The sequence below is a fragment of the Mesocricetus auratus genome, unplaced genomic scaffold, assembly GCF_017639785.1.
Source record: "Mesocricetus auratus isolate SY011 unplaced genomic scaffold, BCM_Maur_2.0 Super-Scaffold_100006, whole genome shotgun sequence".
Classification (NCBI taxonomy): domain Eukaryota; kingdom Metazoa; phylum Chordata; class Mammalia; order Rodentia; family Cricetidae; genus Mesocricetus; species Mesocricetus auratus.
The window spans coordinates 100,830,463-100,854,076 of NW_024429190.1; the positions used below are offsets into that span (position 1 = coordinate 100,830,463).

At 39.3% G+C, this 23,614-nt stretch overlaps 1 protein-coding gene across 4 annotated transcripts in view; it reads right to left on the minus strand.

Moving 5' to 3' along the window:
• The window catches only part of Appl1 (adaptor protein, phosphotyrosine interacting with PH domain and leucine zipper 1), a 47,555-nt gene that overhangs the window by 12,985 nt on the left and 10,956 nt on the right, over positions 1 to 23,614 (minus strand). For all 4 annotated transcript variants that reach the window (XM_040747775.1, XM_040747776.1, XM_013118839.3 and 1 more), the window contains 12 exons: positions 21,780 to 21,867; positions 20,258 to 20,299; positions 19,463 to 19,521; positions 16,189 to 16,335; positions 14,943 to 15,025; positions 13,810 to 13,968; positions 12,459 to 12,647; positions 9,513 to 9,555; positions 8,231 to 8,287; positions 6,649 to 6,740; positions 5,802 to 5,984; positions 2,360 to 2,412 (listed from right to left, as the gene is read on the minus strand). In XM_040747775.1, coding sequence (XP_040603709.1) covers positions 2,360 to 2,412; positions 5,802 to 5,984; positions 6,649 to 6,740; positions 8,231 to 8,287; positions 9,513 to 9,555; positions 12,459 to 12,647; positions 13,810 to 13,968; positions 14,943 to 15,025; positions 16,189 to 16,335; positions 19,463 to 19,521; positions 20,258 to 20,299; positions 21,780 to 21,867 — 1,195 coding nt within the window. The remainder of the gene's footprint in view (positions 1 to 2,359; positions 2,413 to 5,801; positions 5,985 to 6,648; positions 6,741 to 8,230; positions 8,288 to 9,512; positions 9,556 to 12,458; positions 12,648 to 13,809; positions 13,969 to 14,942; positions 15,026 to 16,188; positions 16,336 to 19,462; positions 19,522 to 20,257; positions 20,300 to 21,779; positions 21,868 to 23,614) is intronic.

Genomic DNA, 23,614 nt, shown 5'->3' on the forward strand with positions numbered 1-23,614 from the left:
AGATCCTTCACCCAGTGACTGATGGCAGCAGAGGCAAACACCCACAGCTAAACACTGAACTGAACCCATGAAATCCAGTGACAGAGAGAGAGGAGCGATGAGCAAATTGGCAAAGAATGGGCTGGCAAAACCAGCAGAGACAGCTGATCTGAACGGGAAGCTCTTGGACCCCAGACCGACAGCTGGGAGGCCAGCATAGGACCGATCCAGACCCCCTGAGTGTGAGAGTCAGTGAGGAGGCCTGGGCAACCTATGGGGCCCTGAGCAGTGGATCAGTGTTTATCCCTGGCATACAAACGGACTCTGTGTGTCCATAACACAAAGAGGGATGCTCTCTCAGCCTGGACTCTTAGGGAAGTGCCTGGACCCTGCCCTGAGTGAAATGACAGACTCTGGATATCTCCTATGTGGAAGGAAATGGCAATAGGGTGGGATGCTGGGGGGGATGGTGGGAATGCGGGAGGAGGTGAGGGAGAGGGAACTGGGATTGACATGTGAAGCAAGCTATTTAAAATTAAAGTAATAAAAAAAGTTTTTTTTTAAAAAAGAAATAAACTGTTAAAGAGGAGGCCCACAGAACAGGAGAGAATCTTTGCTAACTATACAATTGTAGAGGCTTAATATCCAAAATATATAAAAAACTCGAAAAACAAAGGGTTAAAAAAACAAAAAACAAATGACCTGTCTAAAAAGGGGCTTGGAACCTGAACAGAGAGGTTCTCAAAAGAAGAAAAAAAAAAGACTAAGAGATATCTCAAAAAAATATTCATCACATTAGGGAAAGCAAATCAAAACAGCTAGTCAGAATGGCAAAGATCACCAAGCAACAAGTGCCAGAGGCTGTGCAGGAACAGAGCCTCATTCACTGTGGTGGAGCTGCAGACTGCTCCAAGGACCCTGGGAATCAGTGTGGAAAATTCCCCAAAGGCTAGTAATAAATCTACCAAGTGGCCCAGCTAGACCACTCCCTTGGTATATTCCCAAAGGCTTTGACACCCTACTCCACAGACACCTGTTCACTCACGTTCACTGCTGTCATAGTCACAAAAGCCATGAAATAGAAACAAACTAAATGTCCTTCAACTGCTGAATAGGTAATAAAAATGCAGTACATATACACTATGAAACACTATTCAACTGTAAAGAAAATTAAATAAACTCTGCAGGTAAATGGATGGAATTAGAAAAGCTTATATTGAGTGAAGTGACCCAGACACAGAAAGACATCACATGCTTTCTCTTATCTGAGGCTCCTAGCTCCAAGTGTTCAGATGTGAGTACACATCCTGGAGTAACTACAGAAACCAGGAAAACAAAAGGGGACCACTGTGAAGATGAGGGCTAGGGGAAGCAACAGAGAGGATAAAACTGATCTGATCAGGGAAATGGGGATAAGAGTAGTGGCTGTAGTCATGAAGGGGGGAGATACATAAGGATAAAGGTAAAATAACAATTAGGATGCCTGATTAACTATCTACCTAAGGGAGAAAAAGCATATAATACACATAAGCCTTGCATAAATAAATATACATATTGAGTTTAAATGAAGATTTTTTTCATTTGGGCTGACAATGCTCCCTCCAAGAGCCAAAGACCATCTAACAAAACTCCAACACCAGGCATAAGAAGCCCTCTTTAGGAGTTGTTGGTCAGGGTTGTCTGAAAGACTTCTAGAACAGTACACACCATTACCCTTGGTTGCCCCAGACACCATTACCCTTGGTTGCCCCAGAGATCCCTGACCTGGAACAGCCTCTTTCCTGAGAACCAGCTTCCATGGTACCAAGAGACACCATGCAAGTGTCCAAAAGACAAAGGGACCAACAGTCCTACCCAGCTATGACGCCTAGGAACCAAAACCACCCCCACCTATGAACCACAGCCACCAGCACAGCACAGCCCAGCACAGCACAGCCCAGCACAGCACAGCAATCCTAAGGTGCGACAGTGCTGCACACACCTTGGTGCTCTCAGCTCCAAGTCAACAAGAGGGAAAGCACTCCAAGTACTGGAAACCCCGCCAAAAGCCAGGGTTAGTGAAGTCAAGGGTCTTGAGGGTGGGAGGATGAAAATGAAAACTTTTTTTTCAAAAAATAGAAAAAAAGAGCTCAAGGGATAGTTATGTACTAAGAATTTGACCATAAGGTCAAAAGTCTATGACAGTCTACAATCATGTATGAATAACTTCTGAAATCAGGTTAGGTTCTCCTGGTTGCCTTAGCAGCACTACGAGTAGAGCTGAGAAGATTGTGAAGGACACATCAAAACTGAGCATAGCAGCAGAACAAATGCGAATGACACATTTCAAAGTTTACTGCAGGGTCACTCTAGAATTTAAGAGCATTGCAGTCTGTCCTACCTTCAGTTCCTGATTGCGTGCCTCCTCCAGATTCTCCAAATGGATTTGTACGCCTGACGTTTAGGAAAAATATGAACAGATGGGTCAGTCACTACAAGACACATAGAAGAGACCAGAGTTAAAAAAAACTTTACATGTTTTTAAAGAAAAGCTCTAGAATGTCCCACTCTGTTAATGAACAATAGGATAACCAGAATACTATGTGAGCTTCACTCTCACACTGAATAATAAACCAAGACAATGTCTCTGCATTGACTGATTTATCTAGTAGGCATAAATTTAGCCACACACAACAAAATATCCTCATAATAAACAATTTTCCAAAGGTTCTCTTTTAAACAAGTCAACAAAGAGGAAGACTAATGTAAAAATGCCAGGGGTTTCCTAGAACTGTAAAAATTCCAGTCTGGGTTCTTTAAGTACAAACCACAATTATAACGATTTAAACACTGTCTAGTTCAAAACATGTATTTCTTTTTTCCTGTTAGTTGTATGTCCTACAGCTGGGTCTATATATAAGTATTACATATAAATATATATATATATATATATATATATACACATACACATATACATACTTGCCTAGGGCTTGCCTAGGATGCACACAAAGCCTGGGTTTGGTTCCCAGTACCACACACAGAAGTGAAACAAAACTAAACTCTGTACTTCTCAAGATATAAGTAACAATGCAAGGAGAAAAGTAAGCCAAAGATTAAAACTACTTCCTCCTCCCCTTCCTGCTCTTAGCTTGTACACAATCAGAATGACAGAAGGAAAAAGTTTAATTCAAAGCAATTAGATGCAGTGGTCTAAAAATAATGGCTTTAAGAAAACAGGACAGGGGCTAAGGACATGGTTCAGTTGGACCTGAGTTCAATCCCCAAAACCTACGTAAAAAGCCAAGCACCCAGGTGTGGTAGTACACATCTTTAATCCAGGCACTCTGGAGGCAGAGACAGGGGCAGGTGATATCGGAGTTGAAGACTAGTCTAGTTCTAGGACAGCCAAGGAAACACATAGAACCACTGTCTCTCAGCCGGGCATTGGTGGCACACGCCTTTAATCCCAGCACTCCGGAGGCAGAGGCAGGTGGATCTCTGTGAGTTCGAGGCCAGCCTGGTCTACAGAGTAAATTCCAGGACAGCCTCCAAAACAATACAGAGAAAGCCTGTCTGGGGGGGGACGGACGGACACGACACTGTCTCTCAAATACCCTCTCACCTCCACCTCCTCCCTCCAAAAAAATGAACAAGGTTGAGCACACTTGCAATCCCCAACTGAGGAGACAGAAAAGGGTAGATCCCTGGGGCTTATTGGATAGCCAGCCAACCTGACAAGATCCAGGTCACTGGGAGACTCTATCAAAAAGGTGAATGACTGAGGAATAGCACTGAAAAAACAACACCTGAATCCCTTCTGTCCTCCACAACCCTGCACATAAATCTATGTGTGCATCTGTAAATATATAACATGTGTACACACACACACACACACACACACACAGAGGAATAAGGCATTGACCTCTTTTTTTAAAAAAAACACATTCATTTATTCATTTATTCTTATTTTAGGTGTATTTATGTGTCCAGCGTCTGTGGAGGCCAGAAAAGAGCTTCAGATCCCTGGAGCTGAAGTTATGGATGGTTACCAGCTACCATGTAGGTGCTGGGAACCCAACCTGGATCCTCTGCAAGAGCAGCAAGAATTGTTACCCACTGAGCCATCTCTCCAGCCCAACACTGATCTCTTTCATAGCACCCTGGCCTATCCTATCAAATGCTATACATGCTTAGAATATTTATACATATTTTCATGACTATATCAATGTCATATCCAAATTTAATGCATTAAGTGCCCAACCTCCTTAATAAAGATTCACCGTAGTTGATTTCTTTATGTGTATGCATGTTTGTCTATATAAATTATTGTGTACCACATGCATTCAGGAATCTGTGTCCAGAAGGTTTCACATCCCCTGGAAACAGTCACAGACAGCTGTGACCTGCCATGTGGGTGCTATGAACTGAACCTGACACTCTGCAGGAGCAGTGAGTGCTCTCAGCTTCTGAGCCATCTCTCTAGTCAGTCCCCCTAAAAGCAAATAAGCACTTTGACAAGAGTCGTCCTCGTCTTCTACTTCTTCATCATCTTCATCATCACCATCATCATCGAGATGAAGTAATTGTGGTGATATTTTGTTTATGACCTAACAAAGCTAGCTGAAGATCAGAAAGGCAATGCAACCAACTACTATGGAGTTCTTGCCTCTACCAAGGCTCAGGAAGGGGCGATCCTGCCCTCAGGGTTACTGCACACTGACCCCCGTCTCCTCCTAACTTATATCCCTCTTTAATGCTGGTATTTAAAGGCTGGCACCACCACTGCCTGGCCTCTATGGTTAACTAGTGCGGCTGCTGGAGTTAAAGGTGTGTGCCACCACTGCCGGGCCTCGAGTATTCTTCTTCAGAAAATGTGCGGATGTCTGCATGGTCAGAGCTCTACGTCTTACTAGAGAGCAATGAACTGAATGGTTCATTAAGAAGAAGAGTATCCTTCTTCCTCATCACTAACATCATCAAGACAACATCTCATACAGTCCAAACTGGACTTGAATTTGCTACATAGCCAAAACAACTTGAGCTTCTTCCTTTTTTGTTGTTGTGTTTTTCGAGACAGAGTTTCTCTGTGTACCTTTGGAGGATGTCCTGGAGCTCGCTCTGTAGACCAGGCTGGCCTCGAACTCAGAGAGATCCGCCTGCCTCTGCCTCCCGAGTCCTGGTACTAAAGGTGTGTGCCATCGCCCAGCCAACTTGAGCTTCTGATTCTCCTACTCCCAACTCCCAAGTACTACAACTGCAGGCATGAGCAAGTAAGCATGCATAGGTTTTTTTTTTTAATTGTGTATACAGTCTTCTGCCTGCATGCCAGCAGAGGACACCAGATCTCATTCAAGGTGGTTGTGAGCCACCATGTGGTTGCCAGGAATTGAACTCAGGATCTCTGGAAGAATAGTCAGTGCTCTTAACCGCTGAGCCATCTCTCCAGCCCCGCATGCGTAGGTTTTATGTGGTGCTAGAGACTGAATCCAAGGCTTCACACACACTAGGCAAGAACTCTACCAACTGAGCTACATCCCCAGCCCCTTATTCTGATATAGAATTTTTAAAAGTGTCACATCCTAAAGATAGAGTTGTCATTGTCCTGTAATTGACGGGGCAAATGCCCAAGTAATTGACTCGATAATTAATTCAGTATTAAATTTTTTGACATTTGATTATCCTAATATCTTTAATTGATGCAGAAGCCTAAAAAAAAAAAAAACAAACAAAACAGCAGAATCTGTATGGGTCTATCCTAATTATGAAAATGTTGTTAGGCAATTACATGAGAGACAACATAGCTGATGCATAAATTCATCACAAATAGTGACATCATCACTCACCTGCCTCCTTGGCCAAAGGCTTTTGCCAGGCCAGGCTGATCTTCACAGACAGGAGAAATGATATCAAACTGTATTGGAGTATCTGGGGCAACAAGAGAATCTAGAGACAGGGAAGCCAAATTTGTAGACTCTGATCCCAAGGATCCTGAACTGCTGGTTCGAGCTGTCGGTGGCCGAGATTGTCTAATGACAAAGGAAAACAAAAAGGCACTGAATTTAGTTTTTTCTTTATGAAGTCCAATGCTTAGCAGCCGGGTGGTAGTGCAGGCCTTTAGAAGTGAAGGCATAGAATCACAAGTCCTGGGCCAGCAGGGTCTACAAAGCAAGACCCTGACTCAAAAAGTAAAACTTAATTCCAAATCAGCCTGCTATTTATTTAGTAAGAGTCTTTCTTTCCAATTAAACAAACATAAACTGAGACTTAGCAGATAAAGTGCCTGCTGCCTAAGAAGGAAAACCTTCTAATACTTGTCCTAATAAAAAAAAAAAAAAAAAGCCGCCCATGGCAGCAGGCATCTGCAACAGCAGCACTGGAGCACACAGACAGGAAGACTCACAAGAAACTCACTGGTCGCCAGCATACCGAGTCAATGAACTCCAGGTCTGTGAGGGGCCCTGACTTAAAAAACAAAACTCTCCAGTATATCAACCTCTGGCCTGCACAGACACAAATACATGAAGGTGTGCACACATTCAACCCTTATTAATCAATTTATTATTTTGACAATATACTTCTGTTACTCAGGGATGATCTAGTGCTTACCTAAGTAGTACTATAAATCAAACTGCTCACTAACACTTTAAATAGCTTATACTGTCCATTAAAAAACCCCATATGCTAACTCACCCTGCTGGACGCAGGCTCTCGTGTCGCTGCTGGAAAGACGGGGAAGGAGTGACAGCTTCCAGAGCAGACTGATTTACTCGTGCAGCAGTTTCCTATTTTGTTTTGTTTTTGTTGTTTAAAAAAAAATAATTAGTATTAATAATGTAAGAAACTAAGTTTGATATAGTTCTCAAAATTGTCACTAAACTCTTTAGTTGTGTTTAAAATAATCTAAAGTTACTGAGGTATTTCCACTCTCTGATCTTACTAGTAAGGCACATTAATTTCAAATATTATAAGAATAATTCTAATTTCCTTCTACTAACATACAACAGGAAAATACTCTTTTTCCATTAATTTTTAACTACAAGTTATCTTGGTTTGTACTACTATCACCTAGCACACTGCCTAGTCTAATTAAAAATGTTTTATAGAACATGAAAATTTAGAAGTAGGAAATACTCATTAAATATAAAAGAACACTTCTAGAATATGTTATTTGTGAAATTATTTTTAATATCCTCGATGGCATCTCATTTTCACAAAAACAGAATTCTTTTTTCTAAATGAAGTCTTTGAATTTAAAACCTGGAAGTCATCTTAATCATTTTCTTCTTCACCTTTTACTCAGCTACTAACTGGACCCTCCTATCAAACCTTCCATTAAGCACTAGGAGCTTAAGCTGGACATGGTGGCATATGCCATTAATCTGGGTTACAGAGAGGGGCAGAGACAGCAGATGTGAGAAACCCTGTCAGGGTAGGGGGAAGAGTTTAAGACTTAGACTTTCAGTTGACATCATAGTCCCTACCCAACTCTGAGAAGCACCTGGGTTTACAGCACAGGCAGCCCACGAAGACTGTCAAGGACCACGTCTTTTCCCAGCTCTCATACAGCACGGGTTCACTGCAGTCCTTCCGTCCTTCAACTGCTGGTACCCTTGGGTTCAACCTGCACTTCTACGTTTACAAGCTGAGGCTCACCAGGGCTGAAACCCTTGCTACTCAATGAATAATTTGCAAACTCAAAGTTCAGGCTATGTCGTTACAGATGTACCAAAATCATAACATGTATTTGAATAAGATTTCCAGGTGATCTGTATGCTAGTTCCATCTATATGTCATTTCTGTGTCTAAGCTTTAGTTTTTATTGTATAATCTGCAACAAAGCTCAGGCTTCTATCATCTCTACAGAATTTTCTCTAAAACAAAATCCTAACATTCTCACAATCTAAGCCTGTACATGATCACCATGTGCACTGTTTTAGCCATGTGCTTCTCATCACAACATGTAGTGCATACGATGTCACAGTTCCCGTTTTCACTCCTAGAGAAGCCACAGAGCTTCACCTACATGTTTACCTCTCCATGACACTAAGCTAAATTGTCACTATCAACTGACTAAATGATTTCAGTACATTTTGGAATAACACGCTGTTCTGGGACAGACAATACATGGCACACTGTAGCTACCCAAACAGAATCATATGGATTCTGTACTTAAGACTACAGAACTTAAGAAAGAAATCAATTAAGAAAAGCCATATAAACCACAAAACTACTTCACTCTGATAGATCTGAATAACAAAATAAAAAACAGTACCTCTGGGTTTTCACTCAAGTATATCTGTTTAGATATGTTGTTTATTGTACAAATCCACTGAAAAGGAAAAATGTGATTACTAATTTTTTCCAATAAAGCCTCCCTACTAAGGAAAGCTATTCAATCTGAAACTGAAGCAGAACTTTCATTAGAAGTAGCACATAATCTTCATAAGAAAATACCCTAGAGATGGGGATATATCTCAATGATAGAATATATACTTAACAAAACATGTGATCCCTTGGATTCAATCCCCAGTACCACAAACAAAACAAGGCATCCTGCTACAAACTCATGCATGTATGAGATATTCAGATTAGTTATTTTTAAATAATTATTTATACAAGGAAACAAATAGTAATCATGTTAAATTATAACTTAATAGTATGCATTTATCCTTTCACTTCCTTATTTTCCACCAAATATGATAGTATGAACATAGTTACTATAACACCTATGAGAAAAATTAAAATACAAATTCTTTCTGAGTATTGTATATTACATATCTTCCTTCTTTCAAAAGAGCAAACACTATCCCACATCTTCTGCCTCACTCTCAAGGATTCCTGTGCCTGCCAGACCCCACAAAACTAATACTCTGAGTAAACCATGCAGAGAACAGAAACATCAGTGTCCTCAAAGACTACAACTACTCTTTCCCATGAGAAATAAATACATGTAGGTCTCTACAGAATTCCCAACTCCATCTTTTACCAATAAAATTATAATACTAAATAAAAATGCTTGAAAGTAAGCTGGGGTATATTTTCACAAAGACTGTTTCTGAAAAGTTTTTAAGGTAGCAGTCTCTAGAACACCTTACCTTCCTTACGTGGTGTACTAGGAGGACAACTGGAGCCAAAACTAAAGGCTTGGAAGGAAGAGCAGAGACTCCCAGATCTCTGTTGCTCTGTCTTTCTAAGCTGTAGGTGCTCCTGTCATCTCTGCCACTATGCTCTTGCTGCAGGGGGCAGTGTCTCAAAGATTAGTGAGAACGACAGTACATGAAGCTGTCAGCTCATGCCACGAAGCCTGCCAGAAGGCAGCACTCAAGGTCATTGCTGGATATACTTTAAGACAGCACAGACATGGCTAAGGTCCCTCCAGCTATAAAACTGTCAGAAACTAAGACTGCTATTTCAGCACAGGGAACTTTAAACATGAGTTTTAATTAACTATGATTTTTCCAAATTTTCTATAATGAATACATTAATATGTTTTGTTCTCAGGAAAAATAGTTTTAAATGTTGCTAAAGAAATTAATTTTATAAAAAATTTTTACCTCTTCATGGTCTTTTTTACTCTCTGCTTGCAAAATTGAAGATCTAGGGAGAAAAGAGTGAAGTTTTAGCCTCAACTTGAAAATTAAAGAAAAAACACAAGGGACAATACTTTAGGGAAAGAAGACCATCAGAGATTCAGGGGTGAAGACTGAACTCCAAAAGGCTCTATCTACACACCAAAGTCCAAACCAAAGGGGAGCGTCAGTCCACTCGGAAGACAGAGCATACAAGAGGAAATGCACTTCAACTCCTGGTGTCTCTGTTGGGGAGGTGCTAGAAAATACTAGTTTCATTACTGACAGTTTCACCCTCAATAGGTTAAACAAAGATTCCAACATATGAATGACTAACATAGCATATAGTTTTTGTCCATATATTAATATTTTAAGAGAAAATTTAAATTTAACTAATTTTCTATCATATCAGAAAAAATGGGAAACCATAAATTCAAAAATGGGAAATCATTAGGAAAAACTAAAAATACAAAAATGTAAACACTAGTAGCAACATGTTAGCAATTTAATAATTCTGCTAACAGGCTGGGCGTTGGTGGCGCACACCTTTAATCCCAATACTCGGGAGGCAGAGGCAGGCAGATCTCTGTGAATTCAAGACCAGCCTGGACTACCAAGCGAGTTCCTGGACAGCCTCCAAAGCCACAGAGAAACCCTGTCTCGAAAAAAAAAAAAATTCTGCTAACAGAAAACAAGAACTCTTAATATACAGCACTGACATTCATTGTATGTCTGTAGAAGGACTGACTAGGACGATAACCAAGCAGCTAAGACAGTTAGCAAAGTTATCTCCATAAATATGATGGAGAAAAAATGACTTTCAGAAAACTTAAGAGGTTCTTCTAAATAATAAGAAAGTTCAAAGGTCAAAATCAATCTCAGCTGACTTAAATATCTATCATTAGGAAAATGTTTAAATTATGTTGTATGGTTTTTTAAAGATTATAATACAGCCATTACAGATGTTTTTCTAACTTACTTGCTTTGCTTATATGTATGTGAGTTGACGTGCACCACACAAGTATAGGTGCCCTTGGAAGCCAGAAAAGGGCGTCAGTTTCCCTAGAACTGGAGCTACAGGCAGTTTTGATCTGCCAGATGTGGGCATTTGGAACTGGACCCAGATAGATGCTCCATAAACACAGCAAGGGTTCTTAACTGCTGAGCTACTTCTCCAGTGTATACATTTTTAAATACATGCAGATCCAATTTATGTATACAAAATATCCTTTAATTATTTAAGAAAACATACTTAGACCAAGCCTGGTAACACACTTATAAACTATGAACACTCTTAAACTTCTTCAGGGGCTAAGGTACAAGGATCACGAGTTGAAGGCGAGTCATGACAACTTACTGAGAACCTGACACAATGGAATTTTTAAAAGGGCTGTGGCTCTAGCTATGTGATAAAGACTTGCCTAGAGTGCTCATGATTGTGGGTTCAGGGGCTGGAGAGATGGCTCAGCAGTTAAGAGAACTAACTGGCTGTTCTTCCCAAGGACCTGAGTTCAATTCCCAGCACCCACATGGCAGCTCACAACTGTCCGTAACTCCAGTTCCAGGTGATCTGATACCTTCACACCAACATATAAAGTTAAATAAATTTAAAAAAAAAGATTGTGGGCTCAGGACAAAAGAGAAGAGAGGAGATGCAGAAGGGAAGGAAAAAAGAAAATGCATAAATAAATTACAATTTTTTTCTATTCTATTTATGTTTTTTAAAAGAATTGTTCTACTCGATAGATTCTCATTTAATGCAAAAGTAACAGAATTTTTTAAAAAGTCTGATAACAATAATGGACAAACTAACCTAACCAAAAGTAACTGATGAACATTTCAAAATAAGACTACCGTTAGGGAGCCAGAGAGATGGCTCAGTGGTTAAGAGCACTGGCTGCTCTTTCAGAGAACCCAGGTTCAATTCCCAGCACCCCCATGGCAGCTCACAGCTGTCTGTAACTACAGTTCCAGGGGATCTAGCATCCTCACACAGACATACATGCAGGCAAAACATCAGTGCACATAAAATAAAAATAAATAAATTTTTTAAAAAGACTATTGTCAGAATCTATACATCACATATGGGCACATTATGTACGTCATATTTCTATTCCTCACAGTAATTGACAGTACAACTCCTCTGCCTATATTTGATGTATAGAAAAACAGAAGTCAGAGGATTATAAGCAACTTGTCCAAGAACACAGAGTAAATAAAATAACAACCCATGACTGGCATTCTAACTTGCACTGCCTTCCCAATACTGTGCAGGATTTTTCAGTGACTAGTCTCAAACATGAAATCACAAGTTTGCACCATGTATTGCTTTGACAACTTCAAAGTATTGAAAAAAATCATTTAATTAAGCAGAAAAAAAATGAACTCGACTATTAAACTTGGATGCACATTACCTTAGTACACTGTTGTAGGAATTTAGCAGCCATTGTAAACATAAGAATGAACAGTTTTCACTGTATCTAGGGTAAACATTAGAGTGAATAGTTGTTTTCTTGAAGTACTTTAATCTTAAAGAATCTTTATAGAAACCACTATGGAACCTTTGTGGAAAACAGTGATTGTTTTCCATGACTTAAAAACTGTTTTACGGAAGGGATGTTGCAGCCTTCACATGATTTTGGTCACAAGGTGCCTCTAGCGCACTGAGGCTTCTGAAGACTAAAGTCATGAGGGCATGTGATGCTTTCCTTCAGAGAGAGACATATAGATCAGATTAGGGACCTTGGTATGAGGAATACTTTACCCAAAAAACAACTTGTTGTAGCAATCAATAAATATGCCTCTATAGGCTGTTTGGGGTTCAGTTCAGTTTTCATACATAGTAATTCCAATGTCTACATTAAACAAAAAGTAATTATTCTGCATTGTATTTTAAAATATATGTCTTATTAGCAACAGAAAAGTACTAACTTTTTTCCATCGAAGGAAGTGATCTGGAAACAGTATCTCCTGTCTTCACAGTCCACAGCCATCACTGAACAGTTGTCTATGTCCATGGCCAGGCCTCCTGCCACATCTCCTCGGGCTTGACTCATTAAGTTCCCACCCTGCGTGAAGTAAAACTGTCTGTCCCAGGTAGATGACACCAAACCTGTTTTACTAAAGAAAGTACATTCATATTTTAATAACAACACCTAAAAAATCCCTTATCAGCCAATACAGGAAAAAGCATGTAAAAACAAAACAACTTGCAAAAAGGCACAAAGATGTCAACAAGACATCTAAAATGATTTTGTACATGTTGACTCACTTGTGTGAAAGTGTATACAGTTTCAAGAACAAGGCTAGAAATTAAGTTGCAGCTGTTAAAATGATACATCAAAAATACAAGTTACAATTCAGTATTCAATGGAAGAAATTCAATTTTATTTCTAGGATTAATCTATTTCACCATCTTGTACCAAGTGATGGCTAGGGACTTAGCTCAATGGGGTCATGTAATCCTAGGATGCTCAAGGGCCTGGGCTCCAGGCCATCCCTGATAATTGAAGAGAAAAAAAAAAGAGGGAGTCAAAAAGGTTTGGCCCATTTCAAATGAAAACTCAAATTTGACTTGATATCATCACATGGTTGAATATGTGATTAATATTAACATGTTATGATAGGCTTATTTAGACCCAAATTTTGTTTCATCCCTTTTACAAACACAAATTATTCAATAAATATTAAGGTAAATTTTTTTGTTTGTTGGTTTCAAGACAGGGTCCCTCTGTGTAACCCTGGCTGTCCTGAAACTGGCTTTGCAGACCAGGCTGGACTTGGAACTCAGAGATCCACCTGCCTCTGCCTCCCAATGCTGGGATTAAAGGTGTGCACCACCACCACCTGGCTTAAGGTAGTACTTTTAAAGTATTCATGAACCTCCATCTGTCAAGAAACTCATATAATTGCACTACTAAAAAGTTTCAACCTTGGGCTGCCAACATGACATAATGGTTCAAGGTACTTCCACCAAGCCTAGTGACTAAGTTCTGTCCCCAGCGCCCACATGGTGGAAAGAGGAGCAACTCCAATAAGCCGTCCCTCACCTCCACTCCTGAACTGTGCTCCAGCACGCATACACAAAATAACCACCATGATAGTGAAAATGCATACACAAAATAATCATAGTAATGAAATATATACACAAAATGTATTTTTATTAAAAAAAAGATTTCAGCCTTTAGTAAAACCAAAACAATCTGACAAACAATATTTATTATACACTACATTAACTGGATAGTACAAGATGAGATAATGAAAATAACCGTAGCTTTCTTACTTCCTAGCATTTAGGTAGCCGGCCTTCCGGGTTAAATTTCGGTTGACAGGAAACGTGGTGGGATCTGGGTCAGGCACATATAAAGGGTCACTGGCTACTTCCAAGTCTTCTATTGTCTGTTGCATGGTCTCAACATCGCCATCCATTTCCCTGCGGACACTAACACAGAGAACAGACTAGTTACTGCCAGCCACAACCGACAAAGAATGCCTCACCAATCCTATGTGCCCACATACTTAACTACTTAAGAAGCAACTGCAAGATGGTTAAAGTAACATAAAGTCATTTTAAATGTTTTCTAAAACTTAGATATTTTGGAAACAGTATGAAATTTGAACACTAGTAAAGTGTTCAACCTAACTACAGAATAGTTTTCAAAATGCTCTGTGATATGACCTATGTTGAAGCCCCAGCACTGCAAAAACCAAAATGAAAAGGTCCCAATTTCATCTCTCTCCACACCTCAGATTGACAGCATTGCTACCCAGACAGCAACGGTGATCAGAAACGCTGTCTTTCTCTAAACACTAGAGCATAGAAAACAAGATTGGCTTAGTAATCTTCCAAGTAATGTTTTTTTTTTTTAAAGATGAAAACCACCAACTTTTAGGACACACTGTCATTCCTTTTTTTTGGGGGGGAATGATTTATTTATTTATTATGTGTACAGTTTTGGCATGATTGCCTGCATGCTAGAAGAGAGCACCAAATCTTACTACAGATGGCTATGAACCATCCATGGGGTTGCTGGGAATCGAACTCAGGATCTCGGGAAGAGCAGCCAGTGCTCTTAACCTCTGAGCCATCTCTCTAGCCCCCTTCCAAACAATGTTTACAAATGAGACTTTAAAAGAAAATTTCACTTGTGGATAATTACTGTTACATACTTATATTATCCAAACATAAAAGCTAGCTTTCAATTATTAAAACTGTCATCACATTTCACAGTTCTAAGAAATCTAGAATTTACATTCTAGGGAAAAGATAGTAAAAACTCCAAAATTTAGTGATAAAGCTGAGAAATACACTCATAATCCTTATGAAATTAAGTTGTAAATGTTGAAATTATGACATTTAGCTGTTAACTTATTGGCATAATTTCATTTTCATTGTAATGAAAACAAAGTACTTACTTCTGTACACTTGTTCCAATATTAGCTAAGAACTCCTCCAGTTGTCCAGTGAGGTTCTCGGAGCCCATCTTAAAGAAGCTTATCTGAGGAGGAGGAGGGGAGGCAGACAACACAAACACGCACAAGGGCATTCAGAGTGAGTCACACCAGCGGTTTCTAGGACACAGGCTACACAGCAATGACATGGGTTATTTGGTTTGTCAAAGAACCAGCTGTGGTTTACAACATCCACCAGAGACAGAGCACTGAAGAAACGAGAATTAAACTCCACTATGCATTCTTTCATGATTCTGGGGGGAGGTTCCTGGTGTTATCTGAGATAAAGTCTCACTGTGTAACCCTGAGTGGCCTCAAGCATTCCTCCGACTTCAGGCTACTCTTATGCCTGAAGGGATACTCAAATTTCTTGGGTTTTTTTTTTTTTCGGAGGGGGGGGGTGTTGTTGTTTTGTTTGTTTCTTTTTGAGACAGGGCTTCTGTGTGGTGCTGGAACTTGCTCTATAGACCAGGCTGGCCTCAAAAACACAAAGATTCACCTGCCTTTGTCTCCAGAGCACTGGGATTTAAGGTGTGCACCACCATCTCCTGGCATATTACTTTAAGGAACTGATATTTCCCCAACTCAGTTTTTCTAGCCTCTTTTCTAATGTGCATCTTTTTGGGCATTTGAACTACATTATTCATTGTATGCGTATGCGTGTTTGCCTATGTGTATGTTTGTGCATCATTTGTGTGACTCGTGCTCTTGGAGGTCAGAAGAGAGTGTCAGATCCCCATCATACAGGTGCTGGAAATTAAATCTGTCTGGGTCCTCTAGAAAGGCAGTCAGTGCTCTTAACCACTGTGACATCTCTTCAGCCCCGTCACCTACTATTTTTGACTCAGGACAAAAGTGAACTTGCTCATTCCTTCTCAGACTTACGAAGCAATAATGAAAAAAAGCTCCAACACTAGGCAGCACTCTGAAATTCACCCAGCTTTCTGCTCACTGTCCCAACTGTGGTGGAAAAAGTATGAATACAATGTGTTTCCACTGATTCTATAACATTTAGTACTTCAATTGCAAGAAAACCATTCTCCCAACCTCATTAAAATAGGACACTCATGACAATCTTTAAAAATAATTTTTAAGGCAATACAAATTAGTATGTTGACAACAGTTCACAATATCCTTATAGTTAATGCAAATATCAAACCTAATACAAGGCTTTAGGACAGATATATCCCAAAACATACTTAGCATTTACCTGAGCCTGCATGTATCCAAGTAGAGGTTCTAACAAAGCTATTTTCTTCTTGTACTGAAGAGTATTTAATGCACAAAAATAATGCATCATGGTCTGGTGTTGTTTCTTCCTGGAAGTATACACATCCTCTGTTACTTCGTACTTTACCTTTGAATGAAGAGTAAAATATTATTAATAGTTATCTTCAACAGAAACTGTGAAGAAGAGTCTACCAAGGAAAACAGTATCAATAATCACTGACCATAGTTTTCCTGTTTTCTACTCTATTGGAAATCCATTAACACAGTAGGTAAACTGATTTTTCTGTTTACCAAGCATATCACTTACAAAATGCTTATCTGCATACAACTACAAATGTAAAGTCTTCAAGAAGCATGACAGAGAGACCCACCATATGGATTATTATTTAGCCAGTAATATCTGACCTTACTCAGCTCACACCACATATTGTGCCTTCCTGGTTTTCTCCCTACCACTCTTTCGACCTGCTCATTTTCCTTGACTCACTTTAAAATATGCATGTTCTCCTCAGTTAAAAACTTCTTTTTCTCTCTTTCAATCACCACCTTTGAGCCGGGCGTTGGTGGCACACACCTTTAATCCCAGCACTCGGGAGGCAGAGGCAGGAGGATCTCTGTGAATTGGAAACCAGCCTGGTCTACAAGAGCTAGTTCCAGGACAGCCTCCAAAGCCACAGAGAAACCCTGTCTCGAAAAACCAAAAACAAAACTCACAACCTTTATTATGACTCTGCAAAGTATTCTAGTACTCCTTACTGTATTCTCTCTAGTATGATCCCTTTCACATTCTCATTACTGCCTTGTTGCGTACCTGTATCATGTTACTTACCCTCTTAAAATCCTTTCATGACTACTCACTTCCTCCAACACAAATTTCAAGGCCATAAATATAGCAACGTGGCCCCAATTTTTTTTTTTGTTGGGCTTTGGAGAGGGGGGTTGTAAAACAATGTCCCATTCTGTAGCCCAGGCTAGACTTGAACTCCAGAGTAGCCTCAAACTTTCTGTGATTCTCCTACCTTTGCCTCCCAAGGCTGGGATCATGAGTGTGAGCTACCACACCCAGCCCCCAACTACTTCGTTATTTCTGCCCTCTTTCCCCAAGCGTATCCAAAGAGATGAAAGGTAATGATTTCCTCCCATCGTCACATGTTTAGAATTTAGTGGATCTTGCTAAAACTGCTACTGCATTATCTAATTTTATTTTCACAATTGTTGTTTTGTGGATTTTTGTTTTGCATAGAGAATAAAGGCATAGAATTAAGTAACTAGTACATGACTTCAAGTAAAGTAGTAGCAGACCTCAGACATGACCCCAAAATCTTACCCACCTCAACCCTAATTATAAACCCTATATTCTCCAAACTCCAGAAACACAACCTCTACAGAAAAACTGTTTTGGTTTTAGGGATTTTTGTTGTTTGGGTTGGGATTTTTTTTTTAAAGAAAGTCCTTTTCAATCCCCAAAGTGTTGTCTACTTATCTACAATTGCACATGCCACCTCCTAAGTATAACGTTTTCCAACTCACCAATAAAGCTCTATCTGTACAACTAGCAAAGTCCCCATTACTGCATTTAACTCATGCCGATCTACAGTATCTCCATCCTTGTGCTCTGGAATGCATTCACCCAAAAGCCTTCAATGAATGTCTATGAGAGCAAGAGTGGAGTCTACTCACATTGTTCCCCCAAGGCATCCAACATACTGCTTGATAAACAGATGCTCAACAATTTTTCTAATTAAAAAAAGATGATTTTTTAAAAATACTTGGAATACAAAAGCAATATAAAATATGCCAAATTATATAACCTAGACCCTTAAGTATCTCTCTAAGGCAAAATAACTAATGTAAATCACAAACTGTGTGTGTTTTATTGGGTAATTTGTGAACTAAAATTAGAAACAGAGAGCAGTTTTGGGGAATGATCATTGTTGTTGTCACAATGACTGCAGCACAGTAAGTGTTACTCAGCTGTCAATTCCCATAAGCCATCACTGTGTCTCTGCCTGCAGAGAGATCCCCTCATGTGCAAGCACTGGTACAAGCTATATCTCAAGTCTTGAAATCACCTACAACTTAATATCCTCTTTAACCTTTACTTGAGTACATTTGTCCTAAAATATTGTGTAATACTTCTGGATTTCATTTCTTAAAGAAATATCAAAACCTAAATATTGCCTTTAAGTAGAGAAAGCCTCATACCAGAATTTCATTGAATTCTGTATGTGACAATTCACTGAGGTAATGTGTGTGTGACTTACTTTTTTTTTTTTTTTTGGTTTTAATCATGTGATCTTTTAAATGAGTTTCTAGACAGTGTTTGTTACTCAATTTAGGGCTACCTTTTCCTCAACCAAACTACCATGGATACCTATTTACACACTTATGTACATACTCTCAGATAACCTGAACACAAAACTGAATTTTTTCCTTTTTTGTGGCTTTTAATTACATTTCTCTAATCCCTTTCCTCCCCCTGAACCTTCCGATATACCTCTCCCTGTTCTCTTTTGAATTCATATCCTCTTTTTTCATAATTGTTATCGCATGCATAGACTGTATCTCACAAGGTATTTCTGAATTCACATGTGGTCAGACGAAAACAGAACATGCAGTATTATCAAAATATAAAACAAAACAAAAACAAGTTTATATACTGGGAATCAGCTACACTTTTAAAACAGTTATGTTTAATTATAACATCAAATACTGACAGAAGAGAAACATTTCTGTTTAAAGAGATCGGTTGTCAAAAAGGTTTTGAACATCTAGGAAAAATAACTTGAGCATAATACCACAGCAATGATCTGTTGGCTCTATTTTTAAACGGGAAAAACTAAATCACCTGATGACATGGCCATTAACTGTGAGATTGAAAAAGTATACAGGATTGGAGAGATAATGGCTCAGCAGCTAAGAGTGCTCAGAGAGCTTCCAAAGGAGTCAGGTTCAACTGCTAGCACTCACATGGTGGCTCACATCCACCTGAAACTCAAGTGTCAAGGACTCTGACTCCTTCTTCTGGCCTCCCCAGATACTTAACACACATGGTTAACAGACATACCTGCAGGCAAAGCATCTATACACATAAAAAGTATGAGCCAGGCAGTGGTGGCACATGCCTTTAATAACCCCAGCACTCGAGAGGCAGAGGCAGGCGGATCTCTGTGAGTTCTACAAAGCTACACAGAGAAACCCTGTCTCAAGGAAAAAAAAAAGTTAAAAATGTTTTGAAAAGTATGTACACACACCTTGTCATTTTCTCTCTTTTTTGACAATCGGCTGTATCTGTTAATTGCAGCATCATGATCTGGAAAACAGAAATGAGTGTTAACAGTACAACCATACTTTGCAAAACTACAACTGTACTAGAGCTACTTAAGCATTTCCTACCACATGATCACCATGTTCAAATTTTCTTCACAGCTTAGTTTCCCTTAAATTATGCTACTATGTATCAGACTGATAGAAAACACTAACTTCCAAAGAAGCTAGTGCCTGCTCTTTTCTGAGGGAAACAGACAAGCAGTAGATCTGGAGTAGGGAAATGACTGGGAGGGATGGAGAGAGGGGACTATGGTTGGGAGGTATTGTATAAGAGAAGAATAAATAAAAAGGAAAAATTATTCTTAATTCAAAGTTGTAAAACTCTTTAAAAAACAGGAGAGCTGAGGATGTATCTTAGTGGGAGAGGGCTTGCCCAGCATGCTCAAGGCCCTGGCTTCAAGACCCAGCACAGGAAGAGAAGAGTATGAGAGGGAAGGGAGAGAGGAAGAAAGAAAACGGTAATATTTACAAAGTGAATAAAAGAGAATATTTTACACCCTCTTTAGGCATTAATTAGGATAGTAAACTGTAGGACTGAAGTAACAGCCATTCAAACATTTTTTTGTAAAAAGTATATTCAGACTATCTCCACTGATTTAATGTTATCATAACCATTTAATTGAGTCAATTTTTAGAAGTTATTACAAAGAATCAGCCATGATGTACACTGATAAATAGATGAATGAAAGAAATTAATGTGTAACATATTCAGGGCTTACCATTACTAGCAATCTGAAACACCTCTTTTAGTGTCAGTATTTCTGAAAAAGTTCAAAAATAATTTCAGTTTAGCATATTTATGAAATATTTTTATTATATTTATACAGCAATTAGTACCACGTAAGCCATAACTAAAACCCAAACAGGAATTTATAGGCAAGGTGAAAAAGTTAGCTTCAGTTATTCTATAAAGCATTCAAAATCATTAGCCACCAGAAGGTCATTTCCACAAATATGAGACAAAACAAGTATTAAAATCCACCTTAAATGCTAAGAAATACAAATACAATATAAATACTGACAAACTAGATTCTAACATATTAATTTGTTGCTTTTGTATGTGATTAACAATTTCAAATGATGAGTGAAAAAGAAAAGATTAGGCCATTCAGTCTTAAATTATGAATTCTTGTTTCTTCTTTGGAATTGACCATTCTGAAGGATCGTTTCAGTTATTAGCTCCATCTCTAAAAGATACTTGTCTTTAAACACTTTATCATTCACTGATATGCTTAGTTTTTACCTACTTGGAGTTTATAAATTATTAAAAAGAACCAGATCTATAAGGCACTCATGTGATCGCCTACTAACCTTTTTGTTTGTTTGTTTGTTTGTTTGTTTTGTTTTTTCAAGACAGGGTTTCTCTGTGGCTTTGGAGGCTGTCCTGGAACTCGCTTGGTAGTCCAGGCTGGTCTCGAATTTACAGAGATCCGCCTGCCTCTGCCTCCCGAGTGCTGGGATTAAAGGCGTGCGCCACCAACGCCCGGCCGCCTACTAACCTTAAGAGAGAAAAATACTGCCCACTAGTGAGTCCGCTAACTACTACGGCTGCTGGGTGTGCCTGTGCCCTCAGCCCCCAGCCTTTATGAAGCTCCGCTGTCCACTGCCATCTTTCAGTCCCCTTCATTCCCTCACCGGACTCTCCCGACTTCTTAGTCTCCTAGACACCAAATCCACTCTGTTCCCTCTGTAAACAAGAGCACTGTGTTTCTTTAATCCTCTAGAATCCATTGGCGTGGTTTTGTTCACAGAAGTCCAACATGTTTACCATGCTTTAGTTCCATCTAATCGGTTTCTATATTCATCTCTTGTCTTGCTTTAGTATACCCAGCGCTGGATGTCTTACTATTCTCAGAATAAGTGTCAGATTTCTATCAACCTATATACCTCTGTGAATTCCATCTCCTTAACAGAATAACTCCTTTCTCTTAACACATTTAGCTTCACTGTTCAATGCTCATGTTGTGTCTGTGGGAAGCCTTTTTGACCATTTCCTCTGAGACCCCACAGCACCTTCTCATTCGCTAATTATGAGACACTCTCTACTGCTAACCATCACCTTTCTGAAAAAAGGTCATTATTATTTGTTAGGAACTAGTTATATCAAGCACTTCCATAAATGTTTAGTAACTGCTTAAAGTAAAAGTGGCATGTTGTGGCCAGAACTGCTTTAGGTAAGAAATAAAATGCACTCTAGATCTTCTGACAACTGATGAAAATAAACAAGATTGACTTCAATACCTTTCAGATCTCTTTCTTTAAACTGGGAAATGGGGAACATCATGGCATCGGCAAGTTGAGTTGAAAGTACCGCATGACAAGAACTAAGCTAGTAAAAGAAAGACCACAGAGACCAAATAACTAACAGATGACACAGCTAATAAATGTCTAGACATAGACATTTACCAATGTTATATAAATTTGAATCTAGTCTTTTTTACAATTTTGTTATATTTTTCACAAATGAAAACAATAAAAATTATGTAGTATAATACAAAATATTACATGATAAAAAAGAAATTCCTGCCAGGTAGTGGTGGTGTATGCCTTTAATCCCAGCACTTTTGGGAAGCAGAGGCAGTCAGATCTCTGAACTCGAAGCCTGGTCTACAAAGTGAGTTTTAGGACAGCCAGAGCTACATAGAGAAACCCTGTCTTGAAAACCCAAAAAAAGGGGGAAAAATGTCTTTTTTTTTTTCTATTTGTTTTCTTTTGCGAGACAGGATCTCTCTACATAGCTCTAGTGGTCCTGGAACTCACTATGTAGACCAGGCTGGCCTCAAACTGAGAGATCCACCTGCCTCTGCCTCCCGAGTGCTGGGATTAAAGGTGTGCGCCACCATTCCCAGTCTAAAACTTTTATAAGAAAATTTAGGACAACACTCTCTTAGATATGATATCAAAAGCACAAGCAACAAAATATGTTAAAATGGACTCTATTAAAATAAAAACTGGCCGGGTGTTGGTGGCGCACGCCTTTAATCCCAGCACTTGGGATTAAAGAGGCAGGCAGATCTCTGTGAGTTCGAGGCCAGCCTGGTCTACAGAGCGAGTTCTAGGACAGCCTCCAAAACAATACAGAGAAACCCTGTCTTGAAAAACAAAACAAAAAAATAAATAAAAAATAAAAACTGTGCATCAGAAGACACTATCAAGAAAGTAAAGAAAGGCCGGGCGTTGGTGGCACATGCCTTTAATCCTAGCACTTGGGAGGCAGAGGCAGGCGGATCTCTGTGAGTTCGAGGCCAGCCTGGTCTACAAGAGCTAGTTCCAGGACAGCCTCCAAAGCCACAAAGAAACCCTGTCTCGAAAAAACCCAAAAAAAAAAAAAAAAAAAAAGTAAAGAAAATAAACAGAATGAGAAAATATTTGCCAACTAGGTCTCAGAAGAAACCTGAATCTAGGTAATGAACTCTTACATTTTAATAATAAAAACCAAATAACCCATTCAAAAATGGGCAATGGATCTGAACAGACACTTCCCCTAAGACTACATGAAAAAAATAAAATGCTCCGTATCATAGCAGCTGTCCAAAACCCGCAAGTCAAAATGGCAATGAGACACCACTGCATGCCCATCAGATGGTTACTTTTTTGTTGTTTGGGGGTTTTGTTTGTTTATTTTGGTTTTTTGCAACACAGTTTCTCTGTGTAGCCCTGGCTGCCCTGGAACTCCCTCAAGTACACCAGGTTGCCCTTGAACTCAATAGAGATCTGCCTGCCTCTGTCTCCCAAGTACTGGAATTAAAAAAGCCATGCGCTACCACCATCCAGCTCAAATAGTTATCATTTTTAAATGAAAATTCTTGCTATCAAGGATTAAAAAAACAGAACTCTCACATGCTGCTTATAGGGCACACACAAAACAATCTGATGATCCCTCAAAAAGCTAACCACACTCCTGAGAACACATCAAAAAAAGAACTGAGCCGGGCGGTGGTGGCGCATGCCTTTAATCCCAGCACTCGGGAGGCAGAGGCAGGCAGATCTTTGTGAGTTCGAGACCAGCCTGGTCTACAAGAACTAGTTCCAGGACAGGCTCCAAAGCCACAGAGAAACCCTGTCTCGAAAAACAA